This window comes from Anomaloglossus baeobatrachus, chromosome 8 (assembly GCF_048569485.1).
Source record: "Anomaloglossus baeobatrachus isolate aAnoBae1 chromosome 8, aAnoBae1.hap1, whole genome shotgun sequence".
NCBI lineage: Eukaryota > Metazoa > Chordata > Amphibia > Anura > Aromobatidae > Anomaloglossus > Anomaloglossus baeobatrachus.
The window spans coordinates 49,997,289-50,014,533 of NC_134360.1; the positions used below are offsets into that span (position 1 = coordinate 49,997,289).

Below are 17,245 nucleotides of genomic sequence, written 5' to 3' on the forward strand. Positions count from 1 at the left end.
CACTCTCTCAGCGCCAGTGCACCTTCCAACCCTCTGGTTTCCCATCTTTCTCCACCCTCTTTCAATTGATTGACAGCTATTGCTTTACAGGAGCCAGATGAGGGCAGAGAATGATGGAAAGCAAGTAGCTGGGAAGGGGCAGTAAACTGATCGTCCGCCCCAAGGGTGCACTGAGCCTCAGTGCTTTGTTGAACAGAATATTTTGTGCTGACACTTAATTTCATGTTACTTGATCACTGTGTGCCAGCCACAAGCCCTCTAAATTGCCGACCAGAGGTAATTCAGTCCCACATATGCCTCCTAGAGTGCCAGTCAGAAATAAGATCCAGAGGGCCAGGAACAGGGATCTTTAATAGATTCCCACCAAGTGCCAGTCACATAAACCCTCCTGTAGTGCAAAGCTGGAACCAAGCTGCCCCATAATGTAAAAGTGTCACAAGGAGTTTTGCATAAACTTCGCCGACTGTCATGGCGTGATAGGGCTCTGTGCAGATTGCAGATTCTGACACTCCGCCCGATGGTTTCTCTGGTGTCTGGGATCAACACAGGCAGACTCGGGCATCGACAAGTGTTAATCTGTGCTAGTCTGCTTGCTCCTTTTATCACATCTTCTCCCCTCCTATTTATACTGGTGGAAACCTTCCATCTATGCCAGCTATAGTTTATTCTGTGTTGTTCTGTGAGGTTTAGTGTCCCAGACTTACTGGTGAAAGTTGTGCTCATTGCTTGGAGAGGTTTTAACCCCTGTTTTATAGTTTCCTTCCTGCTTTTGTTTTCCTCCTGAATCTCTTATTGTCTTTACCTTTGTGTGTGCTTTGATAAGAGTTTTGCTTTTCCCTCCTCTGTCTTTGTGGGTTTCATCGCACTCCTATCCTGTTCTTCCCTGAGGAGAGGGGGAATCAGATTAGAACTCGTCAGGAAGAGGGGCAAGAAGGAGACGCAGGCCTCTCCACCATCAGAAGTATCCCAGAGATTAGTTATAGCATAGGGCCCCCTAGCTTGAGGGACAGCTTAGGAGACCCGGTATCCCGCTATCCCCTAGTGATCGTGACAGAAAGTCGCACGTATGCTTCAGTATGCCAAGTATAGGAACTCTTTTATATCGAGGTACCCGACTGCCATTCATATAAATGCTCCAGTAGTGCCAGCGCTCTCAGTCCATCTCTGCTTTTTCTATTTCCTGTCTCATTTTTGGAGTCTCATCTGGCGCTGATCCAAGGAGAAACCTGCAACAATGTCCTTCACGGAGCGTCGGACCATGAAAATCCCAATAAATGCTCCATGATTCTCACAAATGTTATTTTTTTTTACTCCATAGAGAAAGTTCAGATAAATGATTGTAAGTTTGTTTATGTGAAATGTAGAAACATTTATCCAGGACGGAGAGACAGAGGATAGAGGTGATCGTAGATAGATAGATAGATAGATAGATAGAGGGATAGATAGATAGATAGATAGATAGATAGATAGAGGGATAGATAGATAGATAGATAGATAGATAGATAGATAGATAGATAGATAGATAGATAGATAGATAGAGGGATAGATAGATAGATAGATAGATAGATAGATAGATAGATAGATAGATAGATAGAGGGATAGATAGATAGATAGATAGATAGATAGATAGAGGGATAGATAGATAGATAGATAGAGGGATAGATAGATAGATAGAGGGATAGATAGATAGCAGGATAGATAGATATAGGGATAGATAGATAGATAGATAGATAGATAGATAGATAGATAGATAGATAGATAGATAGATAGATAGATAGATAGATGGAGGGATAGATAGATAGATAGATAGATAGATAGATAGATAGATAGAGGGATAGATAGATAGCAGGATAGATAGATAGATAGATAGATAGATAGATATAGGGATAGATAGATAGATAGATAGATAGCAGGATAGATAGATAGATAGATAGATAGATAGATAGAGGGATAGATAGATAGCAGGATAGATAGATAGATAGATATAGGGATAGATAGATAGATAGATAGAGGGATAGATAGATAGAGGGATAGATAGATAGATAGCAGGATAGATAGATAGATAGATAGATAGATAGATAGATAGATAGATAGATAGAGGGATAGATAGATAGATAGATAGAGGGATAGATAGATAGCAGGATAGATAGATAAATAGAGGGATAGATAGATAGATAGATAGATAGATAGAGGGATAGATAGATAGAGGGATAGATAGATAGATAGATAGATAGAGGGTTAGATAGATAGATAGATAGCAGGATAGATAGATAGATAGATAGATATAGGGATAGATAGATAGATAGATAGATAGATAGATAGATAGATAGATAGATAGAGGTATAGATAGATAGATAGATAGCAGGATAGATAGAGGGATAGATAGATAGCAGGATAGATAGATAGATAGATAGATAGATAGATAGATAGATATAGGGATAGATAGATAGATAGAGGGATAGATAGATAGAGGGATAGATAGATAGATAGATAGATAGATAGAGGGATAGATAGATAGATAGATAGAGGGTTAGATAGATAGATAGATAGCAGGATAGATAGATAGATAGAGGGATAGATAGATAGCAGGATAGATAGATAGATAGATATAGGGATAGATAGATAGATAGATAGAGGGATAGATAGATAGATAGCAGGATAGATAGATAGATAGAGGGATAGATAGATAGCAGGATAGATAGATAGATAGATAGATATAGGGATAGATAGATAGATAGAGGGATAGATAGATAGAGGGATAGATAGATAGATAGCAGGATAGATAGATAGATAGATAGAGGGATAGATAGATAGATAGATAGATAGATAGATAGATAGATAGATAGATAGATAGATAGATAGATAGATAGAGGGATAGATAGATAGAGGGATAGATAGATAGAGGGATAGATAGATAGATAGATAGATAGAGGGATAGATAGAGGGATAGATAGATAGCAGGATAGATAGATAAATAGAGGGATAGATAGATAGATAGATATAGGGATAGATAGATAGATAGAGGGATAGATAGATAGCAGGATAGATAGATAGATAGATAGATATAGGGATAGATAGATAGATAGATAGATAGATAGATAGATAGATAGATAGATAGCAGGATAGATAGATAGATAGATAGATAGAGGGATAGATAGATAGCAGGATAGATAGATAGATAGATATAGGGATAGATAGATAGATAGAGGGATAGATAGATAGAGGGATAGATAGATAGATAGCAGGATAGATAGATAGATAGATAGATAGATAGAGGGATAGATAGATAGATAGATAGATAGATAGATAGAGGGATAGATAGATAGCAGGATAGATAGATAAATAGAGGGATAGATAGATAGATAGATAGATAGAGGGATAGATAGATAGAGGGATAGATAGATAGATAGATAGATAGATAGATAGATAGATGGTTAGATAGATAGATAGCAGGATAGATAGATAGATAGAGGGATAGATAGATAGCAGGATAGATAGATAGATAGATATAGGGATAGATAGATAGATAGAGGGATAGATAGATAGCAGGATAGATAGATAAATAGAGGGATAGATAGATAGATAGAGGGATAGATAGATAGAGGGATAGATAGATAGATAGATAGATAGATAGATAGATAGATAGATGGTTAGATAGATAGATAGCAGGATAGATAGATAGATAGAGGGATAGATAGATAGCAGGATAGATAGATAGATAGATAGATAGATAGATAGATAGATATAGGGATAGATAGATAGATAGATAGAGGGATAGATAGATAGATAGATAGATAGATAGCAGGATAGATAGAGGGATAGATAGATAGCAGGATAGATAGATAGATAGATAGATATAGGGATAGATAGATAGATAGAGGGATAGATAGATAGAGGGATAGATAGATAGATAGCAGGATAGATAGATAGATAGATAGATAGAGGGATAGATAGATAGATAGATAGATAGATAGATAGAGGGATAGATAGATAGAGGGATAGATAGATAGATAGAGGGATAGATAGAGGGATAGATAGATAGCAGGATAGATAGATAAATAGAGGGATAGATAGATAGATAGATAGATAGATAGATAGAGGGATAGATAGATAGCAGGATAGATAGATAGATAGATAGATAGAGGGATAGATAGAAAGCAGGATAGATAGATAAATAGATAGATAGAGGGATAGATAGATAGAGGGATAGATAGATAGCAGGATAGATAGATAGATAGATAGATAGATAGATAGATAGAGGGATAGATAGAGGGATAGATAGATAGCAGGATAGATAGATAGATAGAGGGATAGATAGATAGCAGGATAGATAGATAAATAGATAGATAGAGGGATAGATAGATAGATAGCAGGATAGATAGATAGATAGATAGAGGGATAGATAGATAGATAGATAGATAGATAGATAGATAGCAGGATAGATAGATAGATAGATAGAGGGATAGATAGATAGAGGGATAGATAGATAGATAGCAGGATAGATAGATAGATAGATAGAGGGATAGATAGATAGCAGGATAGATAGATAGATAGATAGATAGAGGGATAGATAGAGGGATAGATAGATAGCAGGATAGATAGATAAATAGATAGATAGAGGGATAGATAGATAAATAGATAGATAGATAGATAGATAGATAGATAGCAGGATAGATAGATAGATAGCAGGATAGATAGATAGATAGATAGATAGATAGATAGATAGAGGGATAGATAGATAGCAGGATAGATAGATAGAGGGATAGATAGATAGAGGGATAGATAGATAGATAGATAGATAGAGGGATAGATAGATAGATAGATAGAGGGATAGATAGATAGCAGGATAGATAGATAGAGGGATAGATAGAGGTATAGATAGATAGATAGAGGGATAGATAGATAGATAGATAGATAGATAGATAGATAGATAGATAGATAGATAGATAGATAGATAGATAGAGGGATAGATAGATAGATAGATAGAGGGATAGATAGATAGATAGATACATAGTTAGATAGATAGATAGAGGGATAGATAGATAGATAGATAGATAGATAGAGGGATAGATAGATAGATAGATAGATAGATAGAGGGATAGATAGAGGGATAGATAGATAGATAGATAGATAGATAGAGGGATAGATAGATAGATAGAGGGATAGATAGATAGCAGGATAGATAGATAGATAGATAGATAGCAGGATAGATAGATAGATAGATAGAGGGATAGAGGGATAGATAGATAGATAGATAGCAGGATAGATAGATAGATAGATAGCAGGATAGATAGATAGCAGGATAGATAGATAGCAGGATAGATAGCAGGATAGATAGATAGATAAATAGATAGATAGCAGGATAGATAGATAGATAGATAGATAGATAGAGGGATAGATATATAGATAGATAGAGGGATAGATAGATAGATAGATAGAGGGATAGATAGATAGATAGATAGATAGATATATAGATAGATAGATAGAGGGATAGATAGATAGATAGATAGAGGGATAGATAGATAGATAGAGGGATAGATATATAGATAGATAGAGGGATAGATAGATAGATAGATAGATAGATAGATAGATAGATAGATAGATAGATAGACAGATAGATAGATCCCGCCCACCATTCCTAGGAGTAAGCAGCATCGAAGATGAGCTCCTGAGTTTTTCATCATTTATACCTTGTAATGAGCAAACAGTAAGACAAAACCTGGAAAAATTGGACTCCGTGGAAGAGGAAAGTGAGCTGGACTGAGCTGGACTAAAGATTTTTATGAAAAAAGAGGAAATAGAGGATTTAAAGGACATAAGAAAAAACCTGTTGAAGGACAGATCACATACAACAGGAGGACTCCAGACTGACATCTGACACCCAGAGATCTGCACATCCAAAAGGTAGGACCATCCTCCATCCATACCACAACCTACAGACAGTGCTGTAATTACATCTCTGATAAATAAGGATTACTATAAAAATGGAAAATATAAATGTAATACAAGTAACTGGGCAGAGAGCAGAGCTGGAGACACGGGACACCAGGGGGTCACAAACTCTGGAAATCACATACTCTGAAGGGCAGAAAAGCATTCATGCGCAAAAAGCCATAAAACATGCAAAGATTAGAGAAGATCCAGAGACCCTCTTTACTGATTTTACCTCTAAAGAGAAAGATAAAAGAAAAACCAATTTATTATTTTTCACAGACCAGCCCTTAGCCTGGCACACCGCTCTGTGTAAACAATATAAGCATACATACAAGAACGGCATTAATAAGGGCCGGCAGATCAGAATTAGAAACCAAAAAGAAGACGAGACCAACTCACTGACCATAAACGTGTACAATAATGGCACAATCATGGTACAAGGGGCTGAGGAAAACTTACAGAAATTTAAAGACCGCTTTTCTCAAATTAAACTCCAGGCACAAAATTGCAAAGAACAACAAACCCCAGCAGCCACCATCACCTCTACAGAGACCTCCAGAGACAGAACTGCAGCCCCCAACACTTCACACCCCTCACCCGAGACCCTCAGAGACTGTTTATCTCAACTAGAAAGAGACTTTATACAATTTAAAGAAGAACTTCAAAGAAACCTTGGTGACAGAAATGCAAATGACCAAGTAATGAAAGAGATAAACAAACTGAGATGTGAATACACGTTGGCTCTGCAGGAAATAAGAAGCAAAATGTGTGAACTGCAGCAAGAAAATGCCCGACTGAGACTGGAGATAACAGAGCTGAAGACTCCTGGACGCCTGAAACAGGAGGACGCCATAGAAACACAGAGGAGTGAAGACAACATGGCCTCCACTGGCCAGGAGGGAGCTATGGTAACTAACACCAGTACAGACACCATGGCCTCCACTGACCAGGACACTGAGATACCAAATAGCTCCAACAGTATGAATGCTCCTGAAAATAACATAAGTGAACCACAAACCAGAAAAACAGAAAAGAGAAGAGAACCAGCCACCAGCAAAATCTCCAGCACAGACCCCCAGCTTCACCCACGTACCCCACCCGTGACCTCACAAAGTTTTGATACCATCCTAATAATGGACTCAAATGGGAAATACCTGAATACACTGCGACTATTCCCAGGCAAAAGGGTCAAACAAATCCGCTGTGCAACTATTGAGCAGGTGACAGCCGTCATCAATAACCCACGGTTCACAAGCCCAAATCATATTTTTATACACACAGGAACAAACAATCTGCCAGACCAACACCAGCAGATCGCAGGACAACTGACCCAACTAGCAAAGACGGCAAAACTAAAATTCCCGGACAGCAAAATAATTCTATCATCTCTGCTCCCAAGAAATGATGTATCAAGCCAAACTATCCAGAACATCAACACGGACCTGACCACCAGAATCAAGGCTGTGCCCGACGTGATCCTGGCACAACACCCCTCTATAAATCACCAACACCTCTATGACTACAAGCACCTAAACAAACAAGGGGTCAGCCTACTGGCCAAAGAGCTGAAGGACATTATACTAAACAGAGACCCCATGCCTGGACTCAACCACAACCAAAATCCCATGGAAAGACCCCCAACAATAAAAAGACAGGAAACCCCAATTTCATCACAGGAGGCCAGAAACAAAGCCCTTCACCCAACATCGGGCCATCAGAGGAGGAGACCACCATGGAGGGGACCATCAGCCCCACACAGAGACATGCAGGGCAGAGATATGGAAGAGATTAGAACCCTGCTCAGCACATTGTGCAGGAAACTAATGTGACTGGATCTAACACACCTATAAACCAGTCGTAAATCCAGAGTGTCTTACACAGCCGCACTCATTACAAGGTATATACACATGAGGTATATATAGAAAAAAAAAAAAAATGACCTCATTCACAATCAGCAGCTGGAACATCCAAGGCCTGAGCACCTCGGCCTTTGGATGTAAAACAAATGACCCCGACTTTATTCAAAGACTGAAAAATATAGACATTCAGATCCTCCTGGAAACATGGACCAGAGCTGAAAACGAATCTCCGGTGCCAATCGGATACAGGGAAATCTCTGTCCCTGCCCTTAAAAATAAAAACATCAAACAGGGCCGCTGCTCAGGAGGAATACTGATCTGGTATAAAGAAGAGCTCCACCAGTACATCAAACCAGTGAAGAGAGGAGGCAGCCACATATGGATCAGAATCAGCAGCTCCATCCTCACCTCTCAGTCCGATGTCTACCTCTGCACCACCTATATACCACCGCCAGAGTCCCCCTACTTCAATCCAGACAGCTTTGAGATCTTACAAGAAGAAGCCACCCATTATCAGGTCCTGGGCAAAGTTCTCATCTTTGGAGACCTCAATGCAAGAACAGGGAGAGAAAAAGACTTTCTGACCACAGATGGAAACATCTACATATTTGGGGCAGAGAATGACAGTCACGACTCAGAACACTCAGAGAGAAACAGCTATGACAGTACAGTCAACAAAAGTGGCAAAAAGCTCCTGAACTTATGTAAAAGTTTAGGTCTTCATATTCTTAATGGACGTACAAAGGGAGACTCACTGGGAAGATATACACTAAACTCCCATGTAGGAAGGAGTGTAGTAGACTACGCCATTACAGATATGGACCCGGCAAATATTAGCGCCTTCATAGTCACCCCACAAACGCACCTGTCAGACCACAGCCAACTTCTCCTGTACATGAAATCTACAGAGAAACCATCCACACAAAAGCCACAGCAGAGCAGCCTCTACAAGCGACCTCCATCCTATAAATGGTCCAAGACGTCAGAAATAAAATATAAAGAGGCTCCCAACAGACCGGAATTACAGGAGATGCTCCACAACTTCTACAGCTACAAGTATAAGTCAAACCCAGAAGGAGTGAATCAAGCTGCAAAAGACCTCAACAAAATATTCCACACCATGGCCAAATTGTCCGACCTCAAACAAGTCAACTACAAGAGGCCAAAAGAAAAGCAGATCAATGGTTGGTTTGACAAAGAGTGTAAAGCCGTTCGAAAGACCCTGAGAACAGCCTCAAACAATAAACACAGAGACCCCAACAACCCAGACCTGAGGGAAGCCTATGACACCATACAAAAGCAGTACAAAACCATCCTCAGGAGGAAGAAGCAGAGCTACATCTCTACCAAACTTAGCCAACTCCAAGACGCCCTCCAAGACAACTCCTTCTGGGAAATATGGAACCACATGGACACAAAGAGCAAGAAAAAGAATGACACCCATATCCAAAATGGCAACATCTGGCTCCAGTACTTCAGAGACCTCTACAAAGACATCCCAAAAGAAGGACTTAGCCAAGAGCAGGAAAACATAACATCAAAACTAAAGGCAATGGAAGAGAAAATCAAAAACTTCCAAAACCCACTGGACACACCAATTACATTACAGGAAGTTGCAGAGAAAATCACTTCCATAAAGTGTAAAAAATCTAGTGGTCTGGATGGAATCCCCCCAGAGATGTTGAAGTACAGCCCACCAGAAATTCAAGCTGCAATGGTTAAACTGTTCAACATTGTGCTGAGTGCTGGTTACTTCCCTCGTACCTGGAACCAAGGACTCATTACACCGATCCACAAGAGTGGGGACAGGTATGACCCTGCCAACTACAGAGGCATATGTGTCAGCAGTAACTTGGGAAAACTGTTCAACAGCATCCTAAACAAAAGGATCATCAGTTTCCTTACCGAGCACAATGTCTTGAGCAAAAGCCAAGCAGGGTTCGTGCCAAACCACCGCACCACGGACCACATCTACACCCTGCACAGTCTCATTCAGAGCCACGTCCACAATACAAAGCATGGGAAGATATACGCCTGCTTTGTAGACTTTAAAAAGGCCTTTGACTCAGTGTGGCACCCGGGCTTGTTCTTAAAAATGCTGGAAAGCGGAATAGGAGGAAAGACCTATGATGTCATCAAAAGCTCCTACACCGAGAACCTCTGCAGCGTGAGTGTGAACGGTAGAAGAACGGCTTATTTCCAGCAGAGCCGAGGAGTCAGACAGGGCTGCAGCCTAAGTCCAACGCTCTTCAATATTTACATCAATGAGCTGGCTGCTGCTCTGGAATCTTCACCTGCTCCAGGTCTCACACTCCATGACGCCCAGGTGAAATTCTTGCTCTATGCAGATGACCTACTGCTGGTGTCACCAACCGAGAAAGGTCTCCAAGACAACCTACAAATTTTGGAGAAATTCAGCTCCACATGGGCACTACCGATCAATCTAAAGAAAACCAAAATCATGGTGTTCCAGAAGAGAAAAAGAAGATTTGACCAGCATCCTTCATTTGTCCTAAACGGCTGCACTCTAACAGGAACAGACAAATACACCTACTTGGGCCTGGAAATTCACCAGTCAGGGAGCTTCAAACAAGCCATAGAGACCCTGAAAAACAAGGCCTGCAAAACCTTTTATGCCATCCGAAGGAAATTGTATCATCTGAAGCCACCAGTGAGGGTCTGGCTAAAAATCTTCGATTCCATCATTGCCCCAATCCTCCTGTACGGCAGCGAAGTCTGGGGCCCTCACACTTACCCAGATTGGTCAAGGTGGGATTCCAGCCCAACAGAAATATTCCACCTGGAATTCTGTAAGCACCTTCTCCAGGTCCATCGAAGCACCTCCAACAGCGCCTGTCGAGCTGAGCTGGGCAGATTCCCTCTACACCTAGCAGCTCTGAAGAGGTCACTATCATTTCAGGCTCACCTACAGAGTAGCAATCCAAGCTCCCATCACCACAAAGCTCTGATATATATACGTGGGCCAGATGAACCAGGACCCCTGGCACAGCTCTTCCAAACCCAACTGGACAAAATAACCAATCACAGCAGCCTGACAAGAACCAGAATCAGGAAGATGGTAGACGAGGGCCAGGAGAGGTATGTCAGTGACTGGAGGACCGACATCAACACCTCACAGAAACTAACCACGTACCAGAGTCTACAGAGAGACTACAGACTGGCCCCATATCTGGAGAAACTCCCGGACCCCAGAGACCGCAGGACCCTGAGCCGATATAGACTCAGTGCCCACAGTCTAGCCATCGAATCCGGCCGACACAAGCAGAGCTACAAGCCCAGGGAGGACAGACTGTGCCAACACTGTGACCTGGAGGCCCTGGAGGATGAAACCCACTTCCTGCTACACTGCACCAAGTACTCAGCAGTGAGGGACACTCACTTCAGGAGACTCTCCCATCTCTTCCCGGATTTCAGCTCCATGAAGGAGGAAGAGAAAATATATATCCTGCTGGGGGAAGAAGAGAGCGCAGTGGAGATAGCAGCGCGGTATGTGAGCGAATGTCATAGACTTCGAGAAAGAGAACTATGATAAGCCATGGACTTCCATAGCCCCCCATCCCAGATGTGGCCCCCCAATCCCCACCCTGGATATGTCCCATCCACCGTTACCACAGTCCCCACCGTGGATATGCCCCATCATAAGCCATGGACTTCCATAGCCCCCATCCTAGAAGTGCCCCCACAGTCCCCACCCTGGATGTGCCCCATCCATCCTTCCTACAGTCCCCACCCACCATCCCCACAGCCCCAGTCCCTAATGTACACTTGCTTTGGCAAAACTAATTTGTATTTGGTCCTGCCAATAAAGCTTATTTGATTTGATTTGATTTGATTTGATAGATAGATAGATAGATAGCAGGATAGATAGATAGAGGGATAGATAGATAGATAGCAGGATAGATAGCAGGATAGATAGATAGATAGATAGATAGATAGAGGGATAGATAGATAGAGGGATAGATAGATAGAGGGATAGATAGATAGATAGTTAGATAGATAGAGGGATAGATAGATAGATAGATAGAGGGATAGATAGATAGCAGGATAGATAGCTAGATAGCAGGATAGATAGCTAGATAGATAGATAGAGGGATAGATAGATAGATAGATAGATAGAGGGATAGATAGATAGATGATAGATAGATAGATAGAGGGATAGATAGATAGATAGATAGATAGCAGGATAGATAGCTAGAAAGATAGATAGATAGAGGGATAGATAGATAGAGGGATAGATAGATAGATAGATAGATAGAGGGATAGATAGATAGAGGGATAGATAGGTAGAGGGATAGATAGATAGATAGATAGATAGATAGATAGATAGATAGATAGATAGATAGCAGGATAGATAGATAGAGGGATGGATAGATAGATAGATAGAGGGATAGATAGATAGATAGATAGATAGAGGGATAGATAGATAGATAGATAGATAGATAGATAGATAGATAGATAGAGGGATAGATAGATAGATAGATAGAGGGATAGATAGATAGATAGATAGATAGATAGATAGATAGATAGAGGGATAGATAGATAGATAGATAGATAGAGGGATAGATAGATAGATAGATAGATAGAGGGATAGATAGATAGATAGATAGATAGATAGATAGATAGATAGAGGGATAGATAGATAGATAGATAGAGGGATAGATAGATAGATAGATAGATAGAGGGATAGATAGATAGAGGGATAGATAGATAGATAGATAGATAGAGGGATAGATAGATAGATAGATAGATAGATAGATAGATAGATAGATAGATAGATAGATAGAGGGATAGATAGATAGATAGATAGATAGATAGATAGATAGATAGATAGATAGATAGAGGGATAGATAGAATGAACAAAAATATAATCCCTACTTTTGTTTTTGCTCCCATTTCATCAACAGAACTTAAAGATGTAATACTTTTTCTATTTACACAAAAGGCCTTTTTCTCTCAAATACTGTTCACAGATTTGTCTAAATCTGTGTAAGGCTACTTTCACACCTCCGGTTTCTGCAATGCGGCACAATACGGCACTCTGCAGAAAAACCGCAACCGTTTTTTTTGCCGCCAGTTGCGGTTTTTTTTGCATAGACTTACATTAGTGCCGTATTGTGCCGCATGGGCCTGCGTTCGGTCCGGTTTTTGCCGCATGCGGCAGATTTAGCCGATGCCGCGGCCGGATGGAACGTTGCCTGCAACGTTTTTTGCTCCAGCAAAAAAACCACATGGCGCCGCATCCGGCCGCTGCGGCGCATTTTTCAATGCATGCCTATGGACGCCGGATGCGGCACGATGCGGAAAAAACGCATCCGGCCGCCGCATGTGGTTTCTTCCACTGCGCATGCTCAGTAGCGTGCCACAACCGGAAAAAAACGGACCGGCCGCATGTAAAAACTTATGCAAAGGATGCGGTGTTTTCACCGCATCCGTTGCATAGGTTTCACAGCCGGATTGAGCCGCACGGCTCAAACCGGATGTGTGAAAGTAGCCTTAGTGATCACTTCTTCTGTGGCAGTGGGAGCCATGCTGGCTGTGTGAAGCAGGGTGGTGTGGCGGTTGTCCTAGATGCTCTGTCGGTGGTTTGGGCTTCAAAGAAATGTCACCCGGAGTCGGCGCGTGCTCAGATTGAGCTCTCAGATCAATGACAAGCCGAGATCTCATCTGCTCACGCGTCACCTTCGGGTGACATTTTCCTTAAGTCTGCTACAGGGAGTTTAATGGGACAGAGGCGGCGCATGCGCAGATGAGATCTTGAGCCAAGAGCTCAATCTGCACACGTGCCAACTGTGGTCGCCATAATTTGAAGCCCGCACCGCCGACAGAGCATCTGGGATGTCCCACCGCACTATCCTGCTTCACACAGCCCCCATGCAGCCAGCACAGCCCCCACCGCAGCCAGCACAGCCCCCACCGCAGCCAGCACAGCCCCCACCGCAGCCAGCACAGCACCCACCACAGCCAGCACAGCACCCACCGCAGCCAGCACAGCCCCCACCGCAGCCAGCACAGCCCCCACCACAGCCAGCACAGCCCCCACCGCAGCCAGCACAGCCCCCACCTCAGCCAGCCCAGCCCCCCACCGCAGCCAGCACAGCCCCCACCGCAGCCAGCACAGCCCCCACCACAGCCAGCACAGCACCCACCGCAGCCAGCACAGCACCCACCGCAGCCAGCACAGCCCCCACCAGAGCCAGCACAGCCCCCACCAGAGCCAGCACAGGCCCCACTACAGCAAGCACAGCCCCCACCACAGCCAGCACAGCCCCCACCACAGCCAGCACAGCCCCCACCACAGCCAGCACAGCCCCCACCACAGCCAGAACAGCCCCCACCACAGCCAGCACAGCCCCCACCAGAGCCAGCACAGTCCCCACCACAGCCAGCACAGTCCCCACTACAGCAAGCATAGTGCCACCACAGCCAGCACAGCCCCCACCACAGCCAGCACAGCCCCCACCACGGCCAGCACAGCCCCCACCACAGCCAGCACAGCCCCCACCACAGCCAGCACAGTCCCCACCACAGCCAGCACAGCACCCACCGCAGCCAGCACAGCACCCACCGCAGCCAGCACAGCCCCCACCGCAGCCAGCACAGCCCCCACCACAGCCAGCACAGCCCCCACCGCAGCCAGCACAGCCCCCACCTCAGCCAGCCCAGCCCCCCACCGCAGCCAGCACAGCCCCCACCGCAGCCAGCACAGCCCCCACCACAGCCAGCACAGCACCCACCGCAGCCAGCACAGCACCCACTGCAGCCAGCACAGCCCCCACCAGAGCCAGCACAGCCCCCACCAGAGCCAGCACAGCCCCCACCAGAGCCAGCACAGGCCCCACTACAGCAAGCACAGCCCCCACCACAGCCAGCACAGCCCCCACCACAGCCAGCACAGCCCCCACCACAGCCAGCACAACCCCCACCACAGCCAGAACAGCCCCCACCACAGCCAGCACAGCCCCCACCAGAGCCAGCACAGTCCCCACCACAGCCGGCACAGTCCCCACTACAGCAAGCATAGTGCCACCACAGCCAGCACAGCCCCCACCACAGCCAGCACAGCCCCCACCACGGCCAGCACAGCCCCCACCACAGCCAGCACAGCCCCCACCACAGCCAGCACAGTCCCCACCACAGCCAGCACAGCACCCACCACAGCCAGCACAGCACCCACCGCAGCCAGCACAGCCCCCACCGCAGCCAGCACAGCCCCCACCACAGCCAGCACAGCCCCCACCGCAGCCAGCACAGCCCCCACCGCAGCCAGCACAGCCCCCACCGCAGCCAGCCCAGCCCCCCACCGCAGCCAGCACAGCCCCCACCGCAGCCAGCACAGCCCCCACCGCAGCCAGCACAGCACCCACCGCAGCCAGCACAGCACCCACCGCAGCCAGCACAGCCCCCACCAGAGCCAGCACAGCCCCCACCAGAGCCAGCACAGCCCCCACCAGAGCCAGCACAGCCCCCACCAGAGCCAGCACAGTCCCCACAACAGCCAGCACAGGCCCCACTACAGCAAGCACAGCCCCCACCACAGCCAGCACAGCCCCCACCACAGCCAGCACAGCCCCCACCACAGCCAGCACAGTCCCCACTACAGCAAGCATAGTGCCACCACAGCCAGCACAGCCCCCACCACAGCCAGCACAGCCCCACCACGGCCAGCACAGCCCCCACCACAGCCAGCACAGCCCCCACCACAGCCAGCACAGTCCCCACCACAGCCAGCACAGTCCCCACCACAGCCAGCACAGTCCCCACTACAGCAAGCACAGTGCCACCACAGCCAGCACAGCCCCCACCACAGCCAGCACAGCCCCCCACCACAGCCAGCACAGCCCCCACCACAGCCAGCACAGTGCCCACCACAGCCACCACAGTGCCCATTGTCCATATATCAGTAAGCTGCATTTGCATTATAAGACGCCCCACTCATTTTCCTTCCAAAATTTTTGGGAGGAAAATTGCGCGTTATAATCTGAAAAACACAGTACCCCAAAAACACCAACAGCAGTGAAGTGTGGAGGTGGGAACATCATGGTGTGGGGCTGTTTTTCAGTAGACGGCACTGGCAAACTCAATATATTTGAATGAAGGAAGAATGGACAAATGTACAGAGACATTCTTGATAAAAATCTGCTGCTATCCATGATAAAGATGAAAGGAGGGTGGACATTTCAGCAAGAATATGATCCCAAACACCAAGCGAAGGAAGCTCTCAACTGGTTTTAGAGAAAGAAAATAAAGCTGCTGGAATGGCCGAGCCAATCACCAGAGCTGAATCCAATAGAAAATGTATGGAAGAAAATAAAGTTCAGAGCTCATAGGAGGAGAACACGGGACCTGCAGGATGTGAAGAGTGTTTGTGTGGCAGAATGGGCCACAGTGACACTTGAGCAATGCAGGACACTACTTTCTCTATACAGGAGGCGTCTTGAAGCTTCATCACCAACAAAGGCTTGTGTATGAAGTATTAAATACATTTGAATAAACATATTCAATACTTTTTCCCTGTGTCATTTCTCATTATTACGTATAACTTAATTTATGGACATCTATGGTTTGATTTCTTTGCCTGTGTGGATTGGATGGGTTGTTACCGTCATCTGGTGAGAAATTCATGCCAATAGCAGCTTTAGAAATATATTTACTAGAAAATTGGTGACGTGTTCAATAATTATTTAACCCTTTATATGTAGAATGCAAAATGGCAAAATGGTTCTCATATCTCAGCTTCTCTGTTACGTGCACAATGTCTATTTCTGCATTACAGGATTATACATCACTAATGGAACCAGAGATGCGCTCCAGGGTCCGCTCCTCCCTCCATACCCCCTTCGTCCCTCCTCTGTTTACCTGTGCACTTGCGGTCGGTGTCCTCCTTCTTGGAGCCCGTGATGGTCAGTTTACAGTTGAAGTTCTCCTCCCAGTATTCTGCAAACCAGACGTTCCTCCTGTTATTCTCCAGCGTCCGAGAGGTAAAATAGGCGTCAAAACCTGGTAAAAGTAAGCACATCAGCAGTTAGTGCAAGCAGCCGTGTTCATCCTGAGCTCTCTGGTTCATGAACATAATGCATGAAAGGCAGTGGAAAGTGACACATGCAGCACCATAGAGCTTTATCATCCTGATGGAGCATGAGACAGTTCCTACATTTGTTCCTTGCTCGCTCTGTGAGGTTGGCGCTGCCTCCCCCCCAATATTATAAGTTGTTGATGAGTTGTGACTATCTGCTCCGTTCAGCTGCGAGGAAGCAAGACGTAAAGAGCGGCCATGTCATTCTCAACCTTCATTCTACTCAGATGAATGCTTAATTACACCAGTGCATCATTAACAGTTGCCAATCAGGATTAATTAGTAGATTTTCACTTTCCTCCGACTATTTTAAATATTTGCATATTGTCGCGTGCCGCCATCATGTGAGGATTATTTT

The 17,245-nt window shown here is 44.8% G+C and overlaps 1 protein-coding gene across 1 annotated transcript in view; it reads right to left on the reverse strand.

The window, feature by feature from the left end:
• The window catches only part of GRM7 (glutamate metabotropic receptor 7), a 519,969-nt gene that overhangs the window by 202,715 nt on the left and 300,009 nt on the right, over positions 1-17,245 (reverse strand). The window contains exon 5 of the mRNA XM_075321597.1: positions 16,671-16,811. Within this exon, the coding sequence (XP_075177712.1) occupies positions 16,671-16,811 (141 nt within the window). The remainder of the gene's footprint in view (positions 1-16,670; positions 16,812-17,245) is intronic.